Source organism: Miniopterus schreibersii (genome assembly GCF_964146895.1).
Source record: "Miniopterus schreibersii genome assembly, chromosome: 1".
Taxonomy (NCBI): Eukaryota; Metazoa; Chordata; class Mammalia; order Chiroptera; family Miniopteridae; genus Miniopterus; species Miniopterus schreibersii.
In genome coordinates, this window is record NC_138101.1 from 160940341 (window position 1) to 160953968 (window position 13628).

At 38.1% G+C, this 13628-nt stretch overlaps 1 protein-coding gene across 1 annotated transcript in view; it reads left to right on the forward strand.

Annotated features, from left to right (window-relative positions):
• ZNF609 (zinc finger protein 609) overlaps positions 1 to 13628 on the forward strand; it is a 186931-nt gene that overhangs the window by 116512 nt on the left and 56791 nt on the right. The window contains exon 3 of the mRNA XM_081121694.1: positions 10662 to 10887. Coding sequence (XP_080977820.1) covers positions 10662 to 10887 — 226 coding nt within the window. The remainder of the gene's footprint in view (positions 1 to 10661; positions 10888 to 13628) is intronic.

A 13628-nucleotide genomic window follows, 5' to 3' on the forward strand; every position in this document is an offset into this window, starting at 1 on the left:
AAATAAGGTAAAGAGCAGTATATATAGTGCACTGTCATTTGTGTAAAAAGAATAAAGGAAAGGTACATATAAACAAGCAAATACATATGCATTATATTGGTTGCTTCCGTGAAAGAAAATGGGGGAGGAGGTCAGGGATGAAAGAGAGTCTTTTCAAAATTTGATTAGAAAAGATCTAGAGAGTTTTCATGGATATGAAATTCAGTATGCGCTTTCAAAAGTGACTTGACTCTTAGAATAACTGGTAATGGCTATCATTTGAGATTGCCAGGATACTGTAGGCACACTGCTAGGCACTTGATGTATGTTAAGGAATTTAATCTTTTAAATCACCCCAGTAAAGTAAGGGTTATTTTCTCCACCCATGTAGGTAGGTGGGGATCAAGTTCAAATAGGGGTCTTATGAATGCCTGTTATAGAAAAGATTTCACCCTTGTGTGGTTAGTTAGATAATTTTTAAGATTCTTCCATGCTATGATTTTGTCTGTGCATGTTCTTTTAGGAACATATACACGATGTAAAATGAGATGCTATAGTATAAATGTGCCCTCCAGGAACCTGAATCAGCTTTGCTGCTTTAAGGTACTTTCTTTAGATAGAATGACCTTTCATTGGGATTAACCCATTGTTTTCTGTAAAATCCATGAGTCTTATGTGGAAGTTAAACAAAATCAGTGGATATTCTGTGACCTTCTAGAGCACAAAATCACCCACAAGACACTTGGGCAATGAAGCCTATCTATAAATAGATGTCCATTTCCCTCTTGGTTTTACAGTGCTATGGTATGCATAATCAGGAATTAATCCATACTGTACAGCACCCTTCAGACCACTTTTGAAGTTTTATCTTTATACCTTTAGCTTACATAGCAAAGACAAGGAAGACTTCTGTAGGAAATGATGATTCCTATCTAATTAAAGACCCATTAAAAACTTACTTTAGATAATGGCATGTTTAATTTCTGAACTACTAAGTTATAATTTTAGAGAAGTTTTGTCCTTGGCAATGTGAAAACAAATAGGCACTAGAGACACAGATTTCCCCCTCCCCTCCCTCAAAGGTAAGGGTCAATTTTGTCAGTAGTTAATGTCTATCATTTAGTTGTTCGTTTTTAAACAATTAACTGAGCTTTTCATTCTCCCAGATTTTTAAAATACTATTTACTCAGTTGCTGAAATTTATTAATGTTCTTTCCTACTTCACTCTCGCTAATAATTTTCCCTGCCTTCGTGTCTCTGTTTCCTTCATCCAAACAAGACACTCTTATTTGCCTAATGAACAGGCGATCTCCCTCAACTTCTTGCTACCAGAATCCTAGTTTTGTGTAGGAATCAGCTGGGCATATGCTTCTGGAGAAGCTGATCACTTCCCCAGTCCTAGAATAGAAACTTCATTAGTCCTCAAAATATAACCCTCAGAACCCTAGGTATCTCTGAGACCTTTTCGAGGTTCTGCTAGATCAGAACTGTTTTCATACTAAGACTAAGAACTCATTTGCCCTTTCACTCTGTTGACTTTGCACTGGTGGTGCAAATGCAATGGTGGGTAAAATGGCTGGCATCTTAGCACAGATCAAATCAGTGGCGCCAAATTGCACTAGTAGCTATCACATTCTTCATTGCTATGTCCTTTTAGTAAAAGATTAAAAAAAAATTATAAAGCCAGTTTCACTTTAAAATATCTTTAATAAAGCAGTAAAATTATTAATTAATTAAATCTCAGCCTTTGAGTACATGTCATTTTATATGCTGTGTGACAAAATGGAAAGTACATATACACACCTGTGCAATTGAGTTGTGGGCTGACCTAGCCAGTTTTTTCATCGAATACCATTTTTTACTTGAAAGAACAACTGACAAATTAGTTATTCTGACTTGGGTATTTGGCAGACATTTTCTTGAAAGTGAATGAAATGAGCGTATTACTCCAAGGAAAACAACTGACAATATTTGTTGTTAATGATAAAATTTGAGCTTTCAAGCAAACATTATTATTTTGGAAAATTTGTTTATGCTCCCTCATGAGTTTTATAGCTTACCAATACTTAAATACTTTTCTGATGAGCCCAGAGAATGTGACTTTTTAAAATTGAATTTATTGGGGTGACATTGGTTAATAAAATTACATGTTTCAGATATACAATTCTATAGTACATCATCTGCATATTGTATTGTGTATTTACCCCTCCAAGTCTTCTTCCATTTATCCCCTTTACCTTCTTCTACCTCTATTCACCCCCCTTCCCTCTGGCAGTCACCATACTGTTTGTTGTCTATGTTCTGAGTCTTTTTTTTCTTCTTTGCTTACTCTCTTCACCCTTCTCACCTAGCCCTCAACCCCCTCCCTTCTCAATACATATTTGAAAGAGCTGCATAACTCAGTGAGTTAATATTTTCCAAATGACTAATGCATGATGTTAAAAATCATGCATGGGTAAAAGAAACATTCAAAGTGCAGGGTACAGAGTACAAAAAATTCATTGTTAATAGTTTCAGATTCCACATTGACCCTAACCTTTAAGAACTAATACTTGTTGAGTTTTGGTGTCATATCAAAGAAAAATACACTTATCTCACTTATCTGAAAAGGCTTATGTATGTATGTATGTATGTATGTATTTATTTTTCTGTGTGAGTCCAGGTTGTTTTTTTAAATAAATTTTAACCAAAACATTTAACCAACAGATTGAATGCAGAAGCAGACATGAGAATCTAGCTGTCTATTAAACCAGACATTGAAGAGATTTGCAAAATGTAAATCTATGCCATTCTTTTCCTTTCTTTTGAAAAAGTGTAGCTATTTTTATTTAAAATGTTATATGTGTTAATACATAATAGGTTTTATTTTTTTTTTAAGTTTTTTTTTTTAATATGTATAATTTTTATTTTTGTTTAAAGTATTGCAGATGTCCCTTTTTCTCCCCAATGACCCGTTTCCCCCCCCCCCGTTCCTTCCTCCTCCCAAGTCACTCTCCCCACCATTGTCCGTGTCCTTGGGTTGTGCATATATGCATATAAATTCTTTGGTTACTCTCTCCCCCTCCACCCCCTCTCCCTTTTCCCTCTGACATTTCGTCAGTCTCAACTATGCTTCCATGTCACTGAATCTATTCTGCTCATCAGTTTATTAAGTTCTTTAGATTCCATGTATAAGCGAGATCATGTGATATTTTTCTTTCGCTGCCTGGCTTATTTCACTTAGCATAATATTCTCCGGGTCCATCCATACTGTCCCAAAGGGTACGAGATTCTTCTTCTTTACAGCTGCGTAGTATTCCATGGTGTAAATGTCCCACAGCTTTTTGATCCACTCATCTACTGATGGGCACTTGGGCTGTTTCCAGATCTCAGCTATTGTAAACTGTGCTGCTATGAACATCAGGGTGCATATATCCTTTCTGATGAATGTTTCAGGATTCTTAGGATACATTCCTAGGAGTGGAATCACTGGGTCAAACGGCAGCTCCATTTTTAATTTTTTGAGGAACCTCCAAACTGTTTTCCATAGTGGCTGCCCCAGTCTGCATTCCCACCAGCAGTGTACTCGGGTTCACCTTTCTCCACACCCTCGCCAGCACATGTCGTTTGTTGATTTGTTGATAGGTTTTAAATGTTATTTAGAACAAGTTAATGCAAATTAAAATTTTTCTTTTTAAATTGTAGTGTGGTGACTATCATTAGATATATTCCACATAAATAAAAGCTCTTTGGTGTTCTCAATTTTTTATTGATCTATTTTGAGATAATTGTAATAATTCAGAGAGATCTCATACCCTTTACCTAGTTCCTCCCAAGGTAACACCTTGCAAAGCTATATAGTATAGTATCACAGCAGAGATACTGACATTGATGCAATCCACCTATGTTGTTCAGATTTCCCCCATTTTACTTGTACTGATGTATGTGTGTTTGTGTGTTTACTTCTGTGCAATTTTATCCCATGTATAGGTTTGGGTATTTACATACAGTCAAGATACAGAACAGTTCCAGCACTACCAGGATCCCTTGTGTTGCCCTTTCCTAACCACGTCCATATCCCATACCCCTCGCCACTACTAATCTGTTCTCTGTCTCTAATTACATCATTTCAGAATTGTTAGTTGAGTTAATTAGTACATATTAAAATCTTTGTTTCAATTTCTAATATGGTAAATATCAATAGATTCAACCTACATAAATAAAAGCTCTGTAAAAGGCTCTCAATTTTTAAGACTGTAAAGATTTCCCAAGACCAAAAAGTTGAAGAACAGCTGGTTAAAGCAGGAAGCATCAGTCCCATTTATCCTTCCCAAGGTACTAGAGAGCGAGATGTGGTTTGTGATGTCTCACTTTAGAATTCTTATGCTTTCTCATAGGCCCATCGTTATGAATGATGATTGGGTTCTTTAGTACAGTTTGGTCCATTCATGTGATAAATAAATTGAGACTTTTCTTCTAATATATGTGATTCTGAACAATTCAAAACAAGGCTTTAGCTTTCTGTTGTGTTCACCTTATATGGTTTGTGGGTTATTTTTTGTATGTTTGTGTTTTTCTAATCCTCCGGGGTAAGAGAATGGAATAGTAATGACAAGCTCCAGCCCTAACTTTTTAGGGAATGAGTATGTGAAAGGAGATAAGAAGTATGTTCAAGAGAGGAAGTAACTGCAGCGAGAGATTGAATTTTTTTCCAATTCTTTATTCTTGAGAAGCTAATTCCAGCACTTTCCTTGGAACAATACAGGAATGGGAGGGAGTATCAACCTTCTGTGTGTTGGGGGGGGAATAGTTTCAGAGGTAAATACTTAGGTCCCTATCATCACTCATCAGCTGCAAAGTTAATAGCTTTGCTAAAGGAAAATGTGATGAATTTCAAGCATGCAGGAGATTGTAGAGGTAGAAGACTTCAGAAGAGCAGAAATAGATGCTTCATTTAGCAAAACCTTTGCCACAGTAATAGACACTGCCATGTGATTTGTGTTGTGCATTGATTTCGTTTATGAGATTTTTTTTCCTCTGTTAAGTTTCCAGCATAATTAATCCACTCCCATACACTGGGAATTTAGACAAACTTGAATGTTAGGACCCTCTGATTCACTATCTCCTCTTTACTTGAAGAGGTCTTTAGGATCTAAGCCTGAGATGTATAGAGATCATTGCAGGAAACACCCTATGGTAGTCTGTAGTTTTCAAATTGTATGTTCACTGCACTTAAATTTTCTGGTACACACTTAACAGCCTTCACTGCTGACCTTGACCAAGTGCAGATTGGTTAAAATTGAGTGCTAAAGTAAGTTTTCTATTAATAGAATATGTAGTTTCTAAGAATTGTTTGACGTCTGGTTATGGTACCAACTACCATGTCTTTCTCCTTTTTCCTCTTTGCCTTCTGCTACAAGATGTATTGGGAATTTACCAGTTACAATCAAATTCTTTTTCAAAGCATCCTAAGTGAAATCTGTAAGCTCAGCAGAGCAGCAGCCTCTTCCTTTCCTTCCTCCTCCTCTCCCTCCCTTCCTTTCTTTATTTCCTTCTTTTAAAAGGAAAAGCAGGGTCAAAGAGGGCTCTAGGCAGAATTTGGGACAGATAGAGTTGTGTGGCTCTAGGGTAGAGGACATTTTTCCCTTGCTTGCCCTACTAGTACAGAGCCTCCCCTTTACATGGCCAAATTATGGACTACTTGGGCCTAATAAACTCTGCTGCTCACAAAGGTGTGTGAGCACCCAGCGATTGGCAGCTAGACTTGGTATACCCTGGGACATTTGCTGAGTGGCCTCAGACCCAGCACTGGCACCGAGATTAAACCTCGATCGATCTGGTAAACACCACTCATCCCTACCTGGTGACTCACTGAGAACCTATCATGCAACTGGAGGGCGGACCACCAGAAGCTCTTTCAATGACTGAGCCGAACAGGCAACTGGCAGGCTGTGAGGCGGATCAGATCTTGGGGTGCCTTGCTGACCTGTACTCCCTACTACCTGCATCCTCCCTACCCTGGTGCTGGCAAAAATAATTATTAATTATTAAAAAAAATACAGTAAACTTATTTCGTCTCAAAATCCCAGTCAACATGAGACAGTTCAAATAACTGAGGATATTTTCTTCTATTTTAATTTGAGGAACAAATAACATAATAAATTAATAATGTGATTTTTAAAAATACCTGCTCTTTTTAATAACCCACAATAAAAACTGAACAAATCAAGTTTCATATAATGTGTTGGCAGGGGGAGTAGTTATATACAGGGTATCCCAAAAAAATGTATATACACTTTGAATGATTATAGTCAGTGTTCATTAACATACAGTTCATTTTCAAAATTTAAAAAAATCTACAGAAATGAATAATTTTTTTTGTCAATGCCTGTTTTCAAAGTGAGGACCATTCTGGTCCAGGCATTGCTGATAACACAAAACAATGGAATCGCAAACATCAAGAATCATTTCGTTCGGTATTTGTGCACCCTCAATTCGTCAACTGTTGCCAATTTTGTACCATAAACTTTATCTTTTCCGTATCCCCATAAAAAAAAAAAAGTCTAGGGGCATTTTAGGGTAACTGTTCTTTGTTTAAAGCTTAGTCTGGCTTTACCCATTATTTCACATCAGTTAAACCTGAAAAGGAGTGAAAATTAAGTGAGTTATCAGCTGTTAAAGTGTATATACATTTTTGGGGGACACCTTACATTTGTCCATGAATCAGGAATCCATATTACTGTTAGTATTGCTGATGCTTAGTCACTGTAAAATCTTGAAGGACCTTTGCAACTATTGAAGAAAGATAACATCTTATCAAATAGTATTTAATATATTTGATGGCATTCTACTTTTTACAAAATCTTATCCGATAATTCTGAATAAGTATGAACGGTCATCTAACCATTGTCCCCAATTATCTTTCATTCTTGGATAAATGGGAGTTTCTTAGAGCTACTACAGTTATCAGTAGAACCAGTTTCCTTTTAAAAAAAAATCCTCACCTAAGGACATGCTTAGAGAAAGGAAGGGAGAGAGAGAAACATCTATCATTTGCCTTCCATACAACTCCCCGACTTGGGAGCAAACGACAACCAGGTATGTGCCCTTACCTGAATCAAACCAGCAACTTCCAGGGCACTGGACAACACTTGACCAACTGAACCACTCCGGCCAGGCCAGCTTGCTTTCTACCTTTTGATTGTGAAGGTGAAGATATCAGACTCATATTTATGCAGGGGAGAAGAGAAGGTCTGAACCAAATATTTCTTCACTGCATTTTCTATCCCAAAAATTCTTTTGCAGCCTTGAATTTTTTCCCATCAGCGCCTCTCATGTGTGGAAAGCAGCTAAAGTCAGTTGCAGGGAGATTAATGGCTCTGGCCATTCCTTACTGTCTCTCATTTCTGTGTCACCTGCCTGTCAGCAGCACTCAGATCCCTAATAGGTGCTATTTAAACTAATATCTAAACGTGAATTGAAAAGTATCATTAAAAGATAAAGGACATGAATTGTTGAGAAACTTCAGAGATTTTCATTTTTAAATTCTCTGTCTTTTCAGGGGTTTGTTTTGTTTTGTTGTTTCCCTCCTGCATTCAGTGAGCCCCAGAAGCCATGGTGGCACTTAGCGTTTCAGAGTGAGAGCTGGCCCAGCTTTTATTGTTGTCCTAGTTGTTAAGGTATTTCATTATCTTAACTTTTTATATTCCTGCTCCTTATTTTCCTTGCTGGCATCAATCTGACAATCCCCGTTCTTATATCCTAAGTATATGGGAAAGATGGCAAAATGAGTCCTTTTCTGATTTTTATTCTTTTCTGAAGTGATAAATGAAGCTATGTTTGTTCCAGTGAATAGCAGAATATGAAATCCCATAAAGCCACCTAGGTTATTAGATGAATATCACAGAGCTGCTTATTATGCACTATGGCTTAATGTAGATTATCGATGTGACCAAACGGTAATTAGCAGAGCTGGAGCTCTAATTAAACATTATTGTGCTGCACCATGATTTCTCCTTAGATTTCTGTTGCAAAGTGCAAGGAAACTGAATAGTTCCAAACCCATAGATGGATTTCTTCACTTCTCCCCAACCCCCAAAATCTCTTTTAATTAACTAAATAATTAAAGTCATCGTCACACAGAGGTCCTGAACTCTACTTAGTAACTCTGATCAGTAAGGTAGTTTGTTGCATATACATGTTAATCAGCTCCTCATATGTATTCTTGTTATTCTTAGTGATCAGTTCAGCTAAGTTTCTTCTCTTTAGGGTTTATAGCAGGGTTTAATTTGGCAAAGTGCTTGAATGCAACATTGGTGTTTCCTACTTATAATTTAGATGTTGTTTTCTGGATGTGTCAGTAGGGAACTAGGGGCTTGGCTTTATCTAGAATGTTAGTAGCTTATCTTCTCTCTGGACTCCAGCAGCACTGAAAAACAGCAGGAAATGAAACCACTTCCAGAAGAGAGCTGTCCTTGATGGCTGAGAGAGTGTGTAGGTGACTGACTCCCTGGGGACTTACCTCCTTCTGTACTTGAGATCGCTGTTTCAGCAGTGGAACAGATTGGCAACAGGGCATGCTTGAGTGAGGTAATTAGAAAATTCACAGGAGTGACCTAGAAGGTTTAGGTCAATCTCTGTGTCCCAGAAAGAGGACCTTGTAGGAATTTCTCTTGGTGTAGTAGAAGAAAGGTATAGAAAAGAGAACAAACTCTAAGCAAAGGAAATGCACATCCTGACTGCAAAATTGCTTCTGCCTCAGTTCTTTCCCAAAAGAAAAAACAGAGGTAAGGCCAAGAGTAAAGATGATCTGTTTACTCTCTCAAGGGTAAACTCTCCAGGAAACTTTCTTTTCAAAGAGTTAAGAGCCACCTTCTTGTAGCATTCCTGAACCGGCTTAGTGACCAGAACTAAAGATTCCAGCACTACACAGGCATAATAGGGAATCTAGTTACTTTTTCTGTGATATTTCTACCTTCAGGTCTGTGCATGGAAATGTTAAAGAGTCTTTCAAGGATGTACCACATCCCAAGAAGGTTACCAAATTAAATTATGAATACCTGATTTTTAAGTGCAAAGAGAACAGAAATACCTTTTGGCATTTACCATCATACAGAAGATTCATTACACAGGCTTCCACTTTCATTTTATGAAAAAGGCAGAGTTGAAGTACAGGGTTAGTGTATGTAACAACAAGCAGATAGGGATAATGTTTTGGCAGCTTTTCAGCCACCAGAATTAATCAGAATCAGTGTTTTTGCAGTCTGTGGACTCTGACACTGATGATCCACAAATAGCAGTGGCTTATAGGCCAAGATGTCAACTAACTGCAGAGAATGGATGCAATACCCAGATGTCAGTGTTAAGAGGAAATAGGTGGATTATAGGTAGAGTAGTGGTCATGCAGTAGACTATTCCAGAACCAGAGTTCTGTGGCAGAGCTGTCCAGCAGCTCGTATTTGGGGTTCATTGTGTGACTCTCTCTGAATATAGGTCTGTAGGAATATATTCAACCTGGACTAAAAAGTCTTTGCAGGGAAAGAGGGTTCCTATCACTTTCTAAGTCTGCTGATTGCTATCATACCAGGTCAGTCAGTGTGTATTGAGTGCCTTTGCATATGCAAAACACTATGTTAAGTTAGGATTTGGGCACTGTACTTTGTCAACCTGATAAATGCTAGGAGTTAAAAGTTAAGGGATTATTACTTTCTTTATTATAACTTTTCTTTTAACTCTAGATGTGTTGCATTCTTCTTGGAATCTAAGTAATTGTGTTTTTGTGAGAGGTTCTAGATTTGGAGGTAGATTACTGGTCCTTATGTTCAGCTATTTCTATATGTGTTTGTGTGTAATAATTTCATCAGCAGATTGCTGTGGATTGGCTTTTGAGTAGCAACAACACCTCCTGTTTCATACAGATAAGTTTGATGTTAGATTCACATTCCAAAATGCCATTCTCATGAACTATTTGCTGTTATAATAGAAACTCCCAGCTCTCCTATATAACTTCTAACACTTCCTTCCTTCTAGCTAAAGTTGAATTAAAACCAGTCTTCTTGAAGTGGCATTCCAAGGATCTGGATATTTCTCCCCTTCTTTATCCCCACCCATATTCTTGGATTTTATGCCTCGTTAATGTATGATTTGTTGAGTGATAGACTGTTGGGAGGCATAGTGGCAGCAGTAGAACATGGCTCAGAAACTTGTCCTTTTCTTTCTCATCAGTCTTTGTGCTCTGTTACTACTGAAAACTGGCCCTGATTTTCTTTCACTAGAGAAATAAGACAAGCACAATTTATGATGAAAATTGTTATTAAGGCAGGGGTGGGGGAGATAAATCAAAGAATTACATGCATAACCTATGGACACAGACAGTAGTGTGGAGAAGGCCTGGGGAGTGGGGTGGGGGTAGATGCTGGATGGAGGGGATGAATGAGGGGGAAAAGGGGACATCTGTGATACTTTCAACAATAAATTTTTTTTAAAAAAAGAAAGAAAGCTTCTAGTACAGGGTACACTCATCTGAACTGTTAGATCTGTGGTGGTATCATGAGTTAGAACTTGAAAGGAAAGACCGAAGTCTTTTATATTTAGAGTCCTCTGTATTCTGGTAGGAAAAGATGTAGGACTAGATTACATACAGAGAAGGTGTTTCCTCTAGATGGTCTTCCTGCAACTCAGCTACTGCTTTTTCTTCCCCACAGATGGAGTCCCCAGTGTCTACACCAGCAGTGCTGCCGCTACACCTTTTAGTGCCAGTGGTCAATAATGACATCTCATCTCCCTGTGAGCAGATCATGGTTCGTACCCGATCAGTTGGGGTCAACACGTGTGATGTAGCTCTAGCCACCGAGCCTGAGTGTCTGGGCCCCTGTGAACCTGGGACAAGCGTCAACCTCGAGGGCATCGTGTGGCAGGAAACAGAAGATGGTAAGTGCTACATGTTGCTCTCCCATTCCCTTCTCATCCTGCTTCTCCCAGCAGGGGTTTATTGTTGTAATTCACACCAAGTATTTATTAGGAGTCTCAAATGACCATAGTCTGCTGGTGATACCTACCCAGAGGATTACAGTAAACTTCTTAGTGAAATTTCCCAGCTTCTAAAGATTGTCAGTTTTAATTATCTCCCCTTCATAGCTGTTCAACAGTGTTGGCTCTGGTTCTTAAGTAGTCAGTTTAATAGGTGCTGGCCAGGTAACTCAAGCTGTGCCTATACTCTCTATACCCCTTTCTATCATTTTATATGGAAGAATTCAAATAAATGAACTTTTGGATCAGGCTTGAAGAGAAAAAAGTAATAAAAGGGCAGCTGTGGGAGTCAAAGAAATGGAAAACTCTTAAGTTGACTTAGTGTTGGTTTATTGGATGTGCAACTCTTGCATTTTTTTTAACACCTGGAGGTGCAGCCAGCTCTTTCCCGCTGGTTGCCTCATTGCCCAGCCACCCACACCACTTCATGCATCTGTCAGTACAGATTTTATAGGCTTAGGCAGCAGGGAAATGTTTACATGGTCTTGTTTTCAGGTATCCACTAAGCAGTTGGCTCACTGTAGGGTGCTGCTCCCCAGGGCTACCTAATCCAGACTTCTTATATGTTCCATTGGCCCCTGAGAACAGAATCTCTTGTTTTAAAAGTTCATCAACCTGAAAAAATAGGAGTGCAAAGAGACTTAACGGGTATTTCAGATCCCTTTGTACCATCTGTGGCAATTTGATTTCAAAAAATACATTCTTTTTATTAAAAAATCCAAGTCCTTGTCAAGTATGTGTTGTTAGGAAAGGCTGGGCCTCAGAGTCCCCTCAGGTCTCTGCATCAATAACCAGGCTTTCAAAGCGTCCCCACTCTCAGGAGTTTAGAGGCCCAGAGGAGCATAGCTCATTACCTCTGATTATCATAAGCTGTCTTGTCAGGCTGCCTATGGAAATTCAGGCGTTTCATTCTGGCCATTCTGATAAAAGTCTGTTCCTCTGAATATTTTGTTGTGGTTCAGAATTTATTTAAAGTCTACCTATGCAGTCGGTGATGATGTGATACAGATTAAAAATTCTATGTTCTTGGCTTTCTCGTGATTAGTTATATAGTAAAGCTTCAGCTTTATTTTTTATTTTTTAAATGTATCTTTATTGATTTCAGAGAGAGGAAGAGAGAGGGGGAGAGAGAGAGATAGAAACATCAGTGATGAAAAGTTATTGATCAGCTGCCTTCTGCACACCCCCTACTGGTGATCAAGCCCCCAACCAAGGCATGTGCCCTGACTGGGAATCAAACTGTGACCTCCTGGTGCATGGGTCGACACTCAACCACTGAGCACATGGGCCAGGCTCATGGATACCTTTTTATCTGAGGGTCCCAGTTCTCCCTCCCTGCCAGGGAGATGTTAGCACAGAATTTTTTAAAATAAATTATTTGGTCTGAAAAGCTCTCTGGTTGTCACTAGCAGCCTATTACCACGTTCCCTGTTACACACTTTTAATGCACTCTGTACTTTATTTCACAGCACTCATCACAATTTGCAATTTTGTATGTATAGATGTTCCTGAACTTACAATGGGGTTATGTCCTGATAAATCCCCGTAAGTTGAAAAATATTGTAAGTAGAAAATACATTTAACACTTACCCTACTAAATATCATAGCTTAGCCAAGCCTACCTTAAACATGCTCAAAACACTTAATTAGCCTATAGTTGGACAAAATCATCTCACTGCTGCTGCCCAGCATCACAAAAGAGTATCATACAGCATATCACTAGCCTGGGAAAAGATCAAAATTTGAAGTATGGTTTCTATGGAATGCATATGGTTTTTGCATTGTCATAAAGCTAAGAAATGTTAAGTGAGTCCATTGTTAATCAGGAACCATCTGTGTAATTGTATTTTTCTACAAATGTATATTTCTTCTACTATTTTAGAAGTTCTATGAGCTCAGGAACTCTGTTTTGCTCACTGTTGTATCCCCAACACTTAACACGTAACATTTGTAGTAGGCCCTCAAAAATATTTATTTGAATGAATGAATGCTTGCATCTGTGTCATTGTCATTTTGTATCTATGTTAATGTATATCTAATAGATACTATAATATTGCTTGAACTTAGAAGTCATTTCAAATACTTTCCAAAATTCTTCACCTTCTCTGAAACAGAATAAATACTCCTTGCACCAGGTTTGAGATCACTCTCATTTAGTTAAATCTTTAAGGTTTTTAGTTCTCCTACTTTTAATATCATATTTTTTCCCACTTACCATTGTGTTTCAGGGTTTAGTACTTTTCTTTTTCTTTTTTCTTTTTTTTTTATGCCAAGGGAAAGAGAACTATTTTGCAATTATACACTCTACTTTGCTTTCTGGCCATTTCAGAGGGCATTCACCTGAGCTGTCAGTTGGCAAAAGTCTGAATTGGGATCAGAGTTGGTTCACATTTCTTTTCATCTTAAGGTAACAGATTTCCTGCAAAGATCATTCTCTGCAGATCTATAAGATCTAGCTAGTGTACTGAGTGAGTCCTCAAGTTAATAAGAACTAGATACAGACAGTTTTAAAAAAAAATTCTTCCAGCCTACTAGGCTTTTTGTTTTGCTACCTGACTCTTGGCACTTCTGTTGCTTTGCCCAGCAAACTACGATCTTCAAATGGAAAAACCCTTACAGCTTAGAGGGAAGCTGTGAATGTT